This window comes from Dipodomys merriami, unplaced genomic scaffold, assembly GCF_024711535.1.
Source record: "Dipodomys merriami isolate MVZ:Mamm:240054 unplaced genomic scaffold, mDipMer1.0.p SCAF_44, whole genome shotgun sequence".
Classification (NCBI taxonomy): domain Eukaryota; kingdom Metazoa; phylum Chordata; class Mammalia; order Rodentia; family Heteromyidae; genus Dipodomys; species Dipodomys merriami.
The window spans coordinates 4032164-4047040 of record NW_027206002.1 but is presented as its reverse complement, the minus strand read 5'-3'; the positions used below and the strand labels follow the sequence as shown (position 1 = coordinate 4047040).

The following is a 14877-nucleotide window of genomic DNA, read 5'->3' as shown; positions in this document are numbered from 1 at the left end:
GTGAGGCCGGTTGGCTGGGTTGAGCCGTCCAGGGAGCAGAGCCAGGACTGGCCACAGCGTGGGGCGCTAGGGCCTAGAGAGGCAGCCGCGTGGAGCGTGGCTGCGTGTATCTGGGTGGGCGCAGGGGCCTCGAGTGCCCAACAGCGTGGAGTGCGCATGCACCTCAGTGGATGCTGGGACCGAAAGGCCGCTGCACGCGCATCCAAGTGGGCGCCGGGGGCCTAGAGGGGCCGCTGCGTGGGGCGAGTGAGCATCCGAGTGGATGCTGGAGCCTAGAGAGGCCACAGCGTGGAGGGTGCATGTATACAAGTGGATGTCGGGGCCTAGAGAGGCCATAGAGTGGGCGTACGTGCATGCGAGTGGACGGCAGGGCCTACAGAGGACACGGGGGAGGAGGGGTGTGCGTGCATTCGAGTGGGCACCGGCGCCTAGAGAGGCTGAAGCGCGCGAGCATGCGAGTGGGCTCCTTGGCCTAGAGAGGACGTAGCGTAGAGCGCGTGCATTCGAGTGGGCGCCGGGGCCTAGAGGGGCCGAAGCTGGTACCTAAGGCGGAGCTGGGTCGTGGCGCGCACGCGCGCACGGCGGGCGCCTGCATGGCGTCGGCCCAGCGGTCTCGGGTCCTCCGGTGCTGCAGTTGCCGTCTCTTCCAGGCTCACCAGGTGAGGCGGGCTCCGGCCTCGCTCTCTTCTCGCACGCGACGGTGGACAAGCTGCGGAGGGTTGGGGTGCCGTCTCGGGTGACTGCGCTTCCCCGGCACGCCGCCCGTTTCGGGCCTTTGGTTCGAATTTGGCGCCGGGCTCGAGCGCGGGGCGCGGGCGCGCGCGGCCTCGGAGCTCCGCCCGCCCCACACACCGGGTTCGGCGGGTCGGCGTCGGCGTCTCGGGTTGATTTCGGCCGGCGGGTGGGGCGCCCGGGGGGAGGACGGAGCCCTTCGCGCAGAGCCTCGCCGCCGGGCACGTCCGAGGGCCCGGCGGGCTCCGGAGCCCGGCCGGCCGAGCCGCGGCGTCCCGGCCTCGCGCCAGCGCGCCCCCTGGCGCCCCGCCCCGCCCCGCCGCGCCCCGCCCCGCCGCGCCCCGCCCCGCCGCGCCCCGCCCCGCCCCGCCGGCCGCCTTCGCCTGGGGAGGAGCCCCGCGGACGGCTCGCCCGTGCCAAACACGGCAGTCGATTGCGTTGTTGTTAGAAGATGGGATCTTTTCCCGGAGCCCAGGGTCTCCCCTGCTTCGGCCTCACGAGTTCTGGGATGCCGGAGTGTACCCCACCACGTTTCTGTCGATGCTGTCGCGCCTTAGAATCTCTTTGGGCCCAAGGGTGGCGGCGATGCAGCACTTGAGCCACGGCTCCGCTTTGACTTTTGAGAGAGTCCCATGGACTTTCCCTGCACGGGCTGGCTTCAAACCACGATCCTAAGAGCTAAGCCTTCTGAGTAGGGAGGATTCCCGGCAGGAGCCACGGACCTCCACCAGTATTTTATAAAATCCACCATGTAGCAAAATTGTAATTGTCGGAGTTGTAAATCTAGAGGGTTTTTTTTTTCCTTTTATTTTGTGCAGATACTGGGGCTTGGATTTCAGGGCCTCCTCCCCCTCTTGCTTGATTTTTTATTTTTTCTCTAAGGCTGGCATTTGAGTCACACTCCCTAGTTAGCTTCAAACCACAGTCCTCAGCCTCCTGATTAGCCAGGACTACAGGGATGAGCCACCGGCTCCCAGCTTTATTTCTGCAATTTCATTTCAGGTGAAAAAGAGTCTGAAATGGACGTGCAAGGCTTGTGGAGAGAAACAGTCCCTCCTGCGGGTGAGTTCCCAGCAGAGCCTGCAAAGAACACTGATAGTGTTGGACACACGTGTGTTTGCACACACACACACACACACACACACAAGCATATAATTTAAAAGTAGCTTCGATACCATGAAAGGAAAATGACATCAGGTAGAAAGGTAACAGAAGCCAGGCATTGTGGGCTCAGCGGAAGGCTGTTGGATGGCAGCTGAGGGGATAGGGAGAGCGGGTGCAGAAGTGGAGCAAATCTGTAGATTGCCTGGCACACATTGGCATCTTTCTGACCCAACCAAACTCTCCTGTTTCATGTTGCCCGCATCCCTTCTGCTGGGTTCTTCATTTTCCTGACCCGCGTCTTTCTCATCTGTTCCCCCATCATTCTCTTTGAAACCATTCAAGCCCACTTTTTTTTTTTTGTTGGTCGTGGGGCTTGAACTCTGGGCCTGGGCGCTGTCCCTCAGCTCTTCAGCTCAAGCGAGCGCTCTAGCACTTGAGCCACAGCACCACTTCCGGTTTTCTGGTGGTTTATTGGAGATAGGAGTCTCACGGTCTCTCCTGCCCGGGCTGGCTTTGAACCACGATCCTCAGATCTCAGCCTCCTGAGTAGCTAGGATTACAGGTGTGAGCCACCAGCGCCCGGCTAAGCCCACTTTCTTTTAGGGCCTCTGTAATCCCTGGGGGCTCCCCCTCTTCTTGTGCTGATTGGAAGTTGCATGTGGATGTGTTGGTGTGAGCGTTGTCTCCATGGCAGCAGAGGCTCCGCCTAGTTTCTTTGGGGATGTTCCTTCAGCTCTTAGTTAGCACCACCCTCTTCCTAAGTGCTTGATCTTAAGTGTTGAGTAAGAGCCCAGGCCCACATCGCTGGGTCGATTTGGGTCTTCACTGTGATGAACAGCTGCAGCAAAGCCTTTTATGGTGGTGGTGATTGAACCCAGGGCCTTGGGCGTGCCAGGCAGCTGCAACAGTGAAACTTTTTCAACTGCCCTTTTGTTCGCTCAACCAGCTGTTTGTGTCCTTAGGACAAAGTCCTAGAAGTGGAATGGCCTTAGAGGTATTTTCCCATTACAGTTCTGGTTGGTTGGTTGGTGATAACTGTGGCTTGGGTCCTCTGCACCTGGTCTGCAGGTGTCCTCGCAATGCACCCTTACCCAGGTTCTTTTCGTTACTGTTAAGAGCCAAAAACATGTCAGAACGGCTTCTGGCAAATAAAAACCGAAAGGCTGTCAACATTATAGGGTGTCGGGGTCCCAGGGCAGAACTCCCCAGCCTTGTAGTCCTAGCCACTTGGGAGATGGAGATCAGGAAATTGAGGCCAGGGCAAGGCCTCCAGTCGCACCTGTCACTCAGCGACACAGGGAAGCACAAGTAGGAGGACTTACAACTCAGGCTGCTCTGGGCATACAGTGAGACCTACCTGGAAATAACCAGCGCAGAGTCGGGCTGGAGACATGGCTCAAGTGATAGGGTGCCTGCCTAGAAAATGTGAGGCTCAATCCTCAGTAAACCACACACCATAAAAAAACTGAGGAGGCTGAGACAGGAGTTTGGGGCCAGCTTGGACCACATAGGGTTCCAGGCTAACCTGGGCTACAAAGTGAGATTCTGACCAATCAGACCAGAACTCCTGATGGTAAGGAGAATGAAGGAGTTTGAATACTCTCCAAACAGGTTATTTGCAAGTATGAAAATGGAACAGTGACACCTATTTGGTTTTTTGTTGGGTTTTTTTTTTTGGGGGGGGCAGCGATACTGGTAGAAGGTGAGATTGATTGGAAATCAGTGTCATATGTGAAATATGGTAATGAATCTCTCATGTAACTAATATGTAAGCTAATTTAAAGAAAAAACAGAACACCTGAAAAACTAGCCAAGTGTGGAAAGGCATCTCTATAATACTACCTACTAGGAGGCTGAGGCAAAAGGATTATGAGTTCAAGAAAAGCCTGGGCTACCTAGCGGCCCTGTTTCAAAGAAAGAAAAAAACAAAACAAAAATAAAAAACGGCACTTGTGACTCAAACCGAGTTAGTTGTTCAAGAGGCTAAGACCTGGAGGATCACAGTTCAAAGCCAGACCAGGCAGAAAAACCGTGGAAACTCATCTGTAGGTAACCGGCAGAGTACCAGACTGGAGCATGGCTCAGGTGGTAGATCACCAGCCATAAGCAAGCAGATGAAGCAAGAAAGTGCAGCCCTGAGTTCAGACCCTAGTCTCAGCCCCCCTCCCCAAGAAGAGATGCAGACAAGCTTCATCCTGTCCCCTAACCCCGTCTCTTGCTCACTTTCTCCCTGTGTCTCTCCTGCCTTTTCTTCTCCTTCTCTGTTTCTCCTGGAGAGTTTACAGCACCATACCCTGCTCAGGACCCACAGAAACTCCTCTAAGCCAGCTGAAATGGCTGATATCCAATTGTGAACCTGGGAGGAGCCACCTGGTTGGCCCCCACAGATGCCTATCAAAACACGTTCATGTTCGGTCCAGTCAGCTGGGACTGCCACTCAGCTGGGCAGGCACAGCACAGCCTGCTGCTTTTTTGACATGTCTCCATGAGGAAGGGAAACCAAGCTGCAGGGTCTCTTCCCAGCATAAGCGATATGGGGGGAGGGGGTGGCAGTGCATATTGAAGGTGGGGGTACTGCATTCGTTTTTTCTTTGTAGTGGCAAAGTACCTGACAAACATAAAGGGGCAAAGATTGATTTTAGCTCAGTTCAGGGGTGGCCGGACCTGGAGCAGGAGCAGCTGAGGGACCAGGGCAGGAAGTAACCCCACACGCGCGCCCCAGGGACCTTCCACTGCCGCCCATCACTGCCTCCCAGTAGTCCTCAGATTTTGAATCCATCTTGGATTAAACCATGCATTAGGTCACTTTCAATTCCTGAAAGCTTGAGCAACCACACCCCATTAGTGAGAGCCTGTGTGTGTCGGGGGGGGGGGGGGGGGGGGGGTGGGTACAGCAGGCTGCTCAAGGTCAAACACACTAGCAATGGACGGCAGTAGCTCTGCAGTAAAGCATGTGCTTAGCATATGCAAGGCCCTGGATTGAATCCCCAGCACTGCACCCCAAAAAGCACAAAAATATAACGCTTTTCCCTGCCTTTTATGCTCTTTTGACTTTGCATCATTTTAGTGGGGAGGGGATTTAACTCAGTGCCTTACACCCCCCCAACCCCTTGATACTTTTTTTGTTGTGTAACCCAAACTGGGCAACAACTCACCAAGGGCTGGGATTACAGGCATTTACTGCCCCACAGGCTTCCTGACATCTTAATTGCCCTGTTTAATGTCTTCCTAAGAAAAGGCCAACATGGGGCTGGGAAGATGGCTCAGTGGTAGAGCGCTTGCCTTGCATGCCTGAGGCCCTGGGTTCAATTCCTCAGCACCACATAAGCAAAAAGAAAAAAGCCGGAAGTGGCGCTGTGGCTCAAGTGATAGAGCACTATTCTTGAGCTGAAGAGCTGAGGGACAGCGCCCAGGCCCAGAGTTCAGGCCTCATGACTGGACCCAAAAAAAAAAAAAAAAAAAGGCCAACATGGGCTGGGAATGTGGCTTAGTGGTAAGAGTGTTTGCCTAGGATGTATGAAACCCTAGGTTTGATTCCTCAGTACCACATACACATAAACAGAAAAAGCTGGAAGTGGCACTGCAGCTCAAGGAGTGTGCTAGCCTAGAGCAAAAGAAGCTCAAGGACAGTGCCCAGGCCCTGAGTTCAAGTCCTAGGATTGGCCAAAAAACAAAAATCTCTGGGAAAGAGGGAACAGCTGATGCTATGTAAAACAAAAGAAATGTACATACCACCCAATGTGGAAGAAATAACTGTATTGCAAAGCTCATAGAACTCATAAATGTTATTGACCATGATAGACAATTTGCCCCATGAAAGTTAGAATGTGTTTGTGACTTTAACAATACTGTGAAACTTGGGAAATTATGTAACCACTTAATCACAATAAAGAATTTGAGCTGGGCGCTGGTGGCTCACGCCTGTAATCCTAGCTACTGAGGAGGCTGAGATCTGAGGATCGCGGTTCAAAGCCAGCCCGGGCAAGAAAGACCGTGAGACTCTTATCTCCAATAAACCCCTCAAAAACTGGAAGTGGCGCTGTGGCTCAAGTGGTAGAGCGCTCGCCTTGAGCTGAAGAGCTGAGGGAAAGCGCCCAAGCCCAGAGTTCAAGCCCTACAACCGACCAAAAAAAAATAATTTGAAAAGAAAAACCGGGCTGGGAAGGTGGCTCAGTGGTAGAACGCTTGCCTTGCATGCATGAGGCCCTGGGTTTGATTCCTCAGTACCACATAAGCAGGGGGAAAAAAGCCGGAAGTGATGCTATGGCTCAAGTGGTAGAGTGCTAGCCTTGAACTGAAGAGCTGAGGGACAGCGCCCAGACCCAGAGTTCAGGCCCCACCACCGACAAAAAAAAAAAGGCCAACATCCAATTAAGATGAATTCTGCTTTACATCTTTATATTGTGCAGTGGCAGTTTTAAATAGAAGCACAGGAGTGTTTGGTGCAGAATCACACAGTGCACATTTCACAGCTCGTCTGCCTGCAAACCGCACTGGGAAGGCAGCACAAATTGAACGCAGCTGTTTTTAGTCCTCCCTTCCTCTCCATCCCCTCCCACCACCCCCTCTTGGTGCACACCACCCTCCCTGTCATCTTGGTCACTGCCAGCAGCTCAGGGCTGGAAGGCCCTCTGTGTTGGAGTTAACCCCCCAGCGCCCCCTTCCAGGGCTTCCTGGTTGATGGTGAGGAGGGAGGGGAGGCGTGGCTTCTGGCTGGTTTTCCCGTGCGCCCCTGCTGTCCACGTGGAAAGCACACACCTGACTGCCCTGGGCGCTCAGGCTGCGTGCAAATGACCTGGCAGGCAGAGGGGCAGGTGCAGTGTCTTTGGCTCACAGAATGCCTCTTTGCCCCTTGGTACTTTGCTAGCAAAACACAAAAATGCTCAAATGATGGTACCCGTGCAGCCTTAGTTCCTGGATGCCCAGTAGACACCAAAATCATCTATGCAATGGTGTAATCCATCCGTGTCCTCCAGCGTGCTGCTCTGAGGGTGAGCGTGGAGTACAAAATGACAAAAGGTCCCCCTAGGGGCCCAGGTTGGTCTTGAACCCCTGAGTTCACACAGTCCTTCTGCCTCAGTCTCCCCTACCACCTCCAATGAGCATTGAATCATCTAAACAGTACGCCACAAGATGCATTATACTCATAGTCTAATTTGTTAGTGTCCCCCCCCTTTGTTTTTTTGACCATTGTGGACCCTGAACTCTGGGCCTGGGCGCTGTCCCTCAGCTCAAGGCTAGCACTCTACCAGTTGAGCCACAGCACCACTTCCAGCTTTTTCTGCTTATGTGGTGCTGAGGAATTGAACCCAGGGCTTCATGTATGAAAGGCAAGCACTCTACCACTGAGCCGCCTTCCCAGCCCTGTTAAAGCCCCTTTTAAGGACTACTTAAAAGATAAAGGAGCGTGCACATGCTTAGCAGAGATGAGGCGGGTCTTTTGTCAAGTATTTCCATTTGCAATTGGTAAGATCCCTGATGCTGAGCTGGAGAATGCAAAGGACCAGGTGCAGTGTCTCAATTCTATACTCTACCTCCTGGGGAGGCAGAGATCAGAATCACAGTTGGAGACCAGCTCAGGCTTAAGTGGTTAGGAGCTAGTTGTAGGGTGGTGGTGGTCTCCCGTTCTCCCAGCTACAGAGCTGTGACTGGCACAGTGGCTCACACTTGTCACTCGAAGCTATACGGGAAGCACAAGTAGAGTTGGAGCCTTGACTGGCTTCAGGCATAAAGCAAGACCTGACCTCAAAATTAACCAATGCAAAGAGGGACTGGGGGTGTGGCTTAAGTGGTAGAGAGCCTGCGTAGCAAGTGTGTGGCCTTGAGTTCAATCCCCAGCACTGCCCAGAAGGGGGATTGCAATGCCAATGTGTTTGCACATAAGCCTGTCACCCTGTACTCAAGCGGCCAGGCTGGGGAGCCTGGTGATGCTCACCTCAAAAACAGAGTTGAAGGGCTGGGAAGGCAGCTGAGTGGTGGAGTGCTTGCTAGCATGCAGGAAGCCTGGGTTCCATTCCTCAGCTCCACATGAACAGAAAGCTGGAAGTGGCGCTTTAGCTCAAGTGGTAGACTGTTAGCCTTGAGCAAACAAAGCTCAGGGACAGTGCCCAGGCCCTGAGTTCAAGCCTCAAGACCAGCACACACAAAAAAATAAAAAATGAAAAAATCCATTCCCTTATAGGGAAGACTCAGCCACCAGACCAGCGGCAGCCAAACCATCTCCTGTCAGCTGCAGCCCAGGGCCAGGCCCTGTGCCTGCTGGAATGGTCTTCCTAGAGAGTGTGTATAGGTGCACGCACGGCACACTGGTACTGCAGCTTAAACTTGGTCTGACCACTGTCAGACCAAGCTTTAGCTTTTTCACTCAAAGATAGTGCCTACCCCTTGAGCCACTACTCCATCCACGTCTGGCTTTTTGATGGTTAGTTGGAGACACGGGTCTTATGGATTTTACTGCCTGGACTGACTTCAAACCGTGATCCTCAGATCTCAGCCTCCCAAGTAGCCAGGATTACAGGGGGGAGCCAAGCAGTGTCTTCCTGTTTGTGGCTGAAGTGTCACCTTGGGGGGACACAAAGTGTGTCTACCCCCCCCTTCATGTCAAGCCCTTTCACAGGCTTATGGTGTCTGGCTGTGAGCTCCATGGCGGGGGACTTCTGTCCGTTGCTGTGTGGCATCCACATGTAGAGCAGCGCGTGGCACCCGTGCCAGTAGGTGCTCAGTAAACATAGATGGAACAAAATGAGCAGCTGCCCCAAGCCACGTCGTTTTGCATGCTTTCCATTGTATTCTGTTGTGTGTGTGTTGACATCATTGGTGCTTCTCTTGCGACCTTTCTATTCATTCATGTCCATTAACCATTTTGTGTGGGGCTGTGGGTGGAGTATGGATTTGATAGGCAGAGTTCAAGGGCAGCCAGGTAAAGCTGAACCACAGTTTCAGAGCCCATTCATTGATAAACATTCTAGAAATCAGTCATACTGCTTGGGGCGTGCCGGGCCTGGCAGGACTTACTCGTCCTCTCTGAGGCTCAGGCATGTCAGTGATCGGTTTCATGGGTGTTTTTTCCTTCTCAGACCTACGGTGAGGGCTCTGGTGCTGATTGCAGACGCCATGTCCAAAAGTTAAATCTGCTGCAGGGACAGGCTTCCGAGCTGCCATTCAGGTACAGTTTGAAAGGCGCGCGTGACCGTGTGCTGTGGCCGCCAGCACTGGGAGGCAGTGCCGTGGGAAGTCCCTCAGACTCCCGAGTTTGACACTGGAGTCCGCTGAAAATTAAAAATGCAGGCTACAGCCAGGTGCTGGTGCTCCTGCCTGTAATCCTAGCTACTTTAAGGAGGCTGAGATCCAGAGAGGTTCTAAGCGGGCCCAGGCAGAAAAGTCCATGTGATTCCCTCTCTAAAACGACCAGCAAATAGCAGGACTGGAAACATGGCTCAAGTGGACAAGTGCCAGCTGAGCCAGGAAGTCAAGGAAGTCAAGCTGTTTTTAGATAGGACCAAGGGTGTAGCTCAGGGGTGGACACATATTTAACATGTTCTAGGGATGAAAACCCTGTGGACAGGGCCAGTAGGAAAAGCCCACCACAGCCAGCAGAAGCCAGGAAGGGGCAGGCAGCAGCTGCTGGGTGTCCTCCAATCCTGACAGTGTCAGTTGTGACACTGTCTACCCCACCCTCGGGGCTCAGCCCCCTAGACTGCCCTCTCCAGACCTGTTACAACTCCAGCTACAGGTGGAAGTTGCTGTGGCCAGCTGCTTGAGTGGCTATAGAACTCAGGACACACCAAGGGTTTCTGTTTACTGCTTTATTCTGAAGATACAAAAGAGCTAGGTGAAGAGGTACGTCAAGGTCTGGAAGGGTCTCTTGAAGTTAGGGTGTGCCACCTTCCAGCATGGAGGGAGCTGTCTGGGGCTTTTATGGAGATGGGCGCTGGGGGGACCACAGAGGTCTGCTTCAGTACCCCAGGCCTCCTGGGCAGTACAGCTCCCTCCAGGGTGTGTGCGGCCCTCGGTGAGTTCTATGGCTGCCTTAGACAAGAGAATTTGACCTTCTTTCCTGCCTGTAGATGGAGTTAGGAGCCAAGAACCATGGACAAAAACCAGTGCAACTACAGAGAACTCTAGTGGGCCCGTGCAGCGCCAGAGTGCTTGCTTAGCAGGTGTGAAGCCTGAGTTTGGTGCCCAGTGACACCAAAGGGAAAAAAAAAAAACCAAAAAGACTAAAGAAAATGGAGAGGGCTGGCAGAGTGGCCCAGGAGTAGTAGAGGTCTGCCTAGCAAGTATAAGGCCCTGAGCTCAAACCCCAGTACTGCCAAAATAAAAAGAGGCAGTGAGGTAAAGGCAGTATTTGAAAGGTAAGAGCAGAACATCTTCCCAAGTCAAACAGGTAACATTCCTAAAATTTTTAGATCCACAAAATGTTTCATAGGAAATCACTGTTTTGCAATCAGCATTATTTGCGAACATGATTATGGATGGAGGAAATTTTGTTGTTGGTCATGGGGCGTGAACTTTGGACCTGGGTGTTGCCCTTGAGCTCTTTCGTTCAAGGCTAGCAGCTCTACCACTCTGAGCCACAGTACCACTTGTTTTTTCTGGTGGTTAGTCAGAGATAAGAGTCTCATGGGCTTTCCTGCCCAGGTTGCCTTTGAACCATAATCTTCAGGTGTGAGCCACCAGCATCCAGATTTTTTTTTTAATTTTTTTTTTTTTTGTTGTTGTTGGTCATGGGGCTTGAACTCTGGGCCTGGGCGCTGTCCCTCAGCTCTTCAGCTCAAGGCGAGCGCTCTACCACTTGAGCTACAGCGCCACTTCCGGTTTTCTGGTGGTTTTATTGGAGATAGGAGTCTCACGGTCTCTCCTGCCCGGGCTGGCTTTGAACCGCGATCCTCAGATCTCAGCCTCCTGAGTAGCTAGGATTACAGGCGTGAGCCACCAGCGCCCGGCTATTTTTTTTTTAATTTTTAATATATGATCAGAGAGAGGCACCAGGGGATTGTGCCTTTGTGTTTGGAGGAAGTCTTTTTTTTTTTTTGGTCGGTCGTGGGGCTTGAACTCGGCCTGGGCGCCATCCCTCAGCTCTTCAGCTCAAGGTAAGTGCTCTACCACTTGAGCCAGTGTCACTTCTGGTTTTCTGGTGGTTAATTGGAGATATGAGTTTCATAGACTTTCCTGCCCAGTCTGGCTTTGATCCACAATCCTCAGATCTTAGCCCCCTGAGTAGCTAGGATTACAGGTGTGAGCTACCGAGCCCAGGGCTCGGGAAATCTTAATTCAAAACTAAGGTTAATGATTACCAAGGCCAACTTGCGAAACTCAGTTTTATCTTTACATAATTGCAGCAAACTGGATTTGTTTTTAAATCAAATACCACAGAAGCTGGTGGCTCAAATCTACAATCCTTACTACTCAAAAGCCTGAGGTTTGAAGATTGAGGTTCAAAGCCAGCTAAGGGCAGAGTCGAGAAACTCTTTGATCAAATGAACCAAGAGAAAGCTGGCATTGAGGATGTGGTTTAAGTGGTAGAAGTAGATTGCCAACCACCAGCCATGAGTAAGAATGCCTGAGTTTTTAAGCCCCAGACTTTCCTGCGCAGGCTGCTTTGAACTGTGATCCTCAGATCTCAGCCTCAGCTAGGACTACAGGCATGAGCCACCGGCGCCTGGCTCAAATTTTTATCTTATTTTCGGGGTAGTAATGACAAAGGTATTTGTCTGCCTGGATGAGCTGCGTGGCTCAGTGTTGCAGTTGCAGATGGGAGAGGAGCTGAGCTGAGGACATCTCCCAGCTGACCAGTGTCCTTGTCCTCACAGTGCCAAGAGAACCTTGAGTTGATGAAGTCTGCCTTTTACTTCTCCCTGTGGTGCTGGAGATCCAGCTTCGAGCCTATGCAGCCTATGCATATTAGACAAGCGCTGTACCCGAGACCCCCAGCCCTGGAGAAGGAAGGGGAGCAGTTCAGGCTGTCCTGCACTCGTGGCTGGGCAGCTGTTTTCCGATGCCACATACCATTTTGTCTTCATAATAGCCCTGACATTTTGGGCTGCTCTTGATAGGTAAATACCTGAGGGTGGAGTACCACTAGATGGCAGTCCCCCAGCCCTGTGTGAGCTGGGTGGCCATGGACTGCGCTTCAGCTGGGGGATGACTGAATCACATCAGGCCCCGTGTCCCCAAGATCCTCAAAATACTCAGTATTGCTGTGAGGTCCTTGTAGCCTGTTCTTTCATCTTTGTCCCTTATTCCTGGTCTCTTCCCCTCAGGTGCGTGAACCCTGCCAGTGAAGTAGGTGCCACTGAAGATGATGCAGGCCAGCCACAGGATGAGAATCGCAGTCTGCAGGTAGGTGAACCTGTGTACGTCTGTCACCGTGCCCGGCTGGGGGTTGTGACACCACGTTCCATTTATATGTTGCCAAAGGACAATTACAACACATTTAAATAAGGTCCTAACTGGCTGTTTGCTAGTCTAGAATCAGACAACTTTGTTGCATAAAATATTCCAACAAGCTAAGCAGAAGGGGCTGATTTTATAGACAAAAGAGGGAAAGAAATCTGATTTCCAAGCAACTTCCTTAGACTAGGAAAATGGATTTAGATGCTCTAGGTGACTGGTTTGGGAAGGATTACTGCAGAGGGAATTTCGTTGAGAGCTGGCATTTCCTATATTTCGCATTCCACTTAGTGATGAGGAACATTTGACCCCACTTTTAGTCTCTGCTGGGGCCCAGTACAGACAAAAGAGGCTACTCCAAAATTTTGGCCACCTGTAATTTTTAACAGTATTTTATTTCCTCAACCAAATGATGTGAACAAATGACAGCACTTGGCTTAAAGCTCCAGGGAGCACGTGTGGTAGGGTGAAGGTAGCCATGAGTGTGAGAGTCACCACACTCGTGTGGGCTGGGGAGAGCGGTGGCTTAGCTGGAGCTCACTATGTGCTGCTTCCATTTTCTTCCCTCAGCCATGGAAGTACCGGGAAGGGGAAGGAGAAGAGGGAAAGGGAGGGGAAGGGGAAGAGGGAAAGGGAGGGGAAGGGGAAGGGAGGAAAGGGGGGGAAGGAAGGAAGGGAAGGAGGGAGGGGAAGGGGAAGGAGGGAGGGGAAGGAGAGAAGAGTGGTGGGGGGAGGGAGGATGGGAAGGGAAGGGAAGGGGGGGAAGGGGGGATGGGAAGGGAAGAGGGACAGTGGAGGAAAAGGATGGGAGGGAGGGCAGGTGGAAGGAAACCAAATGGGTGAAAGGGTCCAGAGGAGGGGGGGGAAGACAGGAGGGGGGGGAGTAGAGAGGGAAACAGGAGAGAAAAGGGAGATAGGGGAGAGAAATGAAAAGAGCTAGGAGAGGAGAGGGGGAAAGGAGGGAGGATGGGAAGGAAAGGGCGGGGAGGGGGAAGGAAGGATGAGGGAAGATGAGGGAAGGAAAGGAGAGTGGTGGGGGAGGGGGAAAGGGAGGAGGAGAAAGGGTGGGGAGAGGAAGGTGACTTAGTGGTAGAGTGCTTGCCTAGTATGCATGAAGCGCTGGGTTTGATTCCTCAGTACCACATACACAGAAATGGCGCTGTGGCTCAAGTGGTTGAGTGCTAGCCTGTCCCGACCCGCAGGACTTCAACGAGGGTGATGAACCTAAGCGAGAAGGAATGAAGGGACAAGAGACACAAAGAAGGACAGCAAGACAAGGATTCTGATCAAGCTGCCAAATTTTATTTTTCACGCAGGGGTATTTATATGCTTAGAATAAGGAAGCTTTTTCATTGGACGTAGCAGCTGCAGGATGCTTGCTTAGGGCAGTGAAAAGGCGGTCCTTAGCAGCTACTGGGGGGTGAAAAGGTGGTCATTAGCAGCTACTGGTATTTGTATGGGGCAGGATGAAAAGACCGGATTCTGTGAACAGCCTCCTGATGTTCCAGTGAGATAGTCAAGCCTATCATGCAGATAGACTTCCTGCAGGGCTCTCGACACTAGCCTTGAGCAAAAAGCAGCTTGGACAGTGCCTAGGCCCCAGGACTGGCAAAAAAAAAAAAAAAAAGTGAAAGAGGGGAGTAGGGTGAGAGACTGGAAGGAAGGGGAAAGGGGAGGAGAGAACAGCTAGGGCTGGAGGTGTGGCTGCGGTGGAGCACTTGCTTTGCAATGTTTTCTGTCATTTTCTTTTTTTTTTTTTTTTTTTTGGGGGGGGAGGTCCAGTCGTGGGGTCTGAACTCTGGGTCTGGGCGCTGTCCCTCAGCTCTTCAGCTCAAGGCTAGCGCTCTACCACTTGAACCACAGCACCACTTCCGGCTTTTTTCTTTTTGCTTATGTGGTGCTGAGGAATCGAACCCAGGGCCTCAGGCATGCAAGGCAAGCGCTCTAGCACTGAGCCACCTTCCCAGCCCCTGTCATTTTCATTTTTGAGAAGTACAGCTATGAAAATCCAAGTTACCTGTATGGAGAGGTTCCTAGTGTGGGCGTTTAGGCTTGCCGCTGGCTGCTGCAACTGCTGTAGATGAATGTGTGTACCACTGTGACAAGCAGTGCTCAGTCCCTGCTGTTTTACCAAGGCCCAAGTCTGCACCATCCCACTGGTAGCTCAGGCTGCTCCGTTCCTGGTGGGCAAAGAACCTGAGCTTTCCCTGAAGAGTTGGGCTGGAATGTATAAGTGACCGCTCCACAGTGGAGTCAGTTCTGTACCAGCACTGTTGTCCCTAAGGGATGGGCTGGTGTCTGGACAGGGGTTGCAGTAGTGGAGGGGAGCTCGTCTCCACACAGCCAGCTTCGAACAGCTGGGCCTGGCCCTCACTGAACCCTGGAGGGCAGTGAGCAGTCAGTCTAAGGGGAACAGCACATGTTGTGCTGCAGTGACCAGGGAAGCCTGGGGTGCAATCTTAAACTAGCAGCCGGGGTGCAGGTGACTCATACCTGTCATCGTAGCTACTCAGGAGGCTGAGCTCTGAGGATCGCAGTTCAAAACGGCCCTGGCAGGAAAGTCTTTTGAAACTCTTCTCTCCAATAAACCACCAGAAAACCGGAAGTGGCACAGTAGCTCAAGTGGTAGAGCACTAGCCTTGAGCTGAA

General features: G+C 52.5%; 1 protein-coding gene across 1 annotated transcript in view; it reads left to right on the top strand.

The window, feature by feature from the left end:
- Positions 1–560: 560 nt before the first annotated feature.
- Mrnip (MRN complex interacting protein) overlaps positions 561–14877 on the top strand; it is a 16302-nt gene continuing 1985 nt past the window's right edge. The window contains exons 1-4 of the mRNA XM_069993833.1: positions 561–659; positions 1735–1794; positions 8913–9001; positions 12099–12177. Of these exons, the coding sequence (XP_069849934.1) occupies positions 594–659; positions 1735–1794; positions 8913–9001; positions 12099–12177 (294 nt within the window). The 5' untranslated portion in view covers positions 561–593. The remainder of the gene's footprint in view (positions 660–1734; positions 1795–8912; positions 9002–12098; positions 12178–14877) is intronic.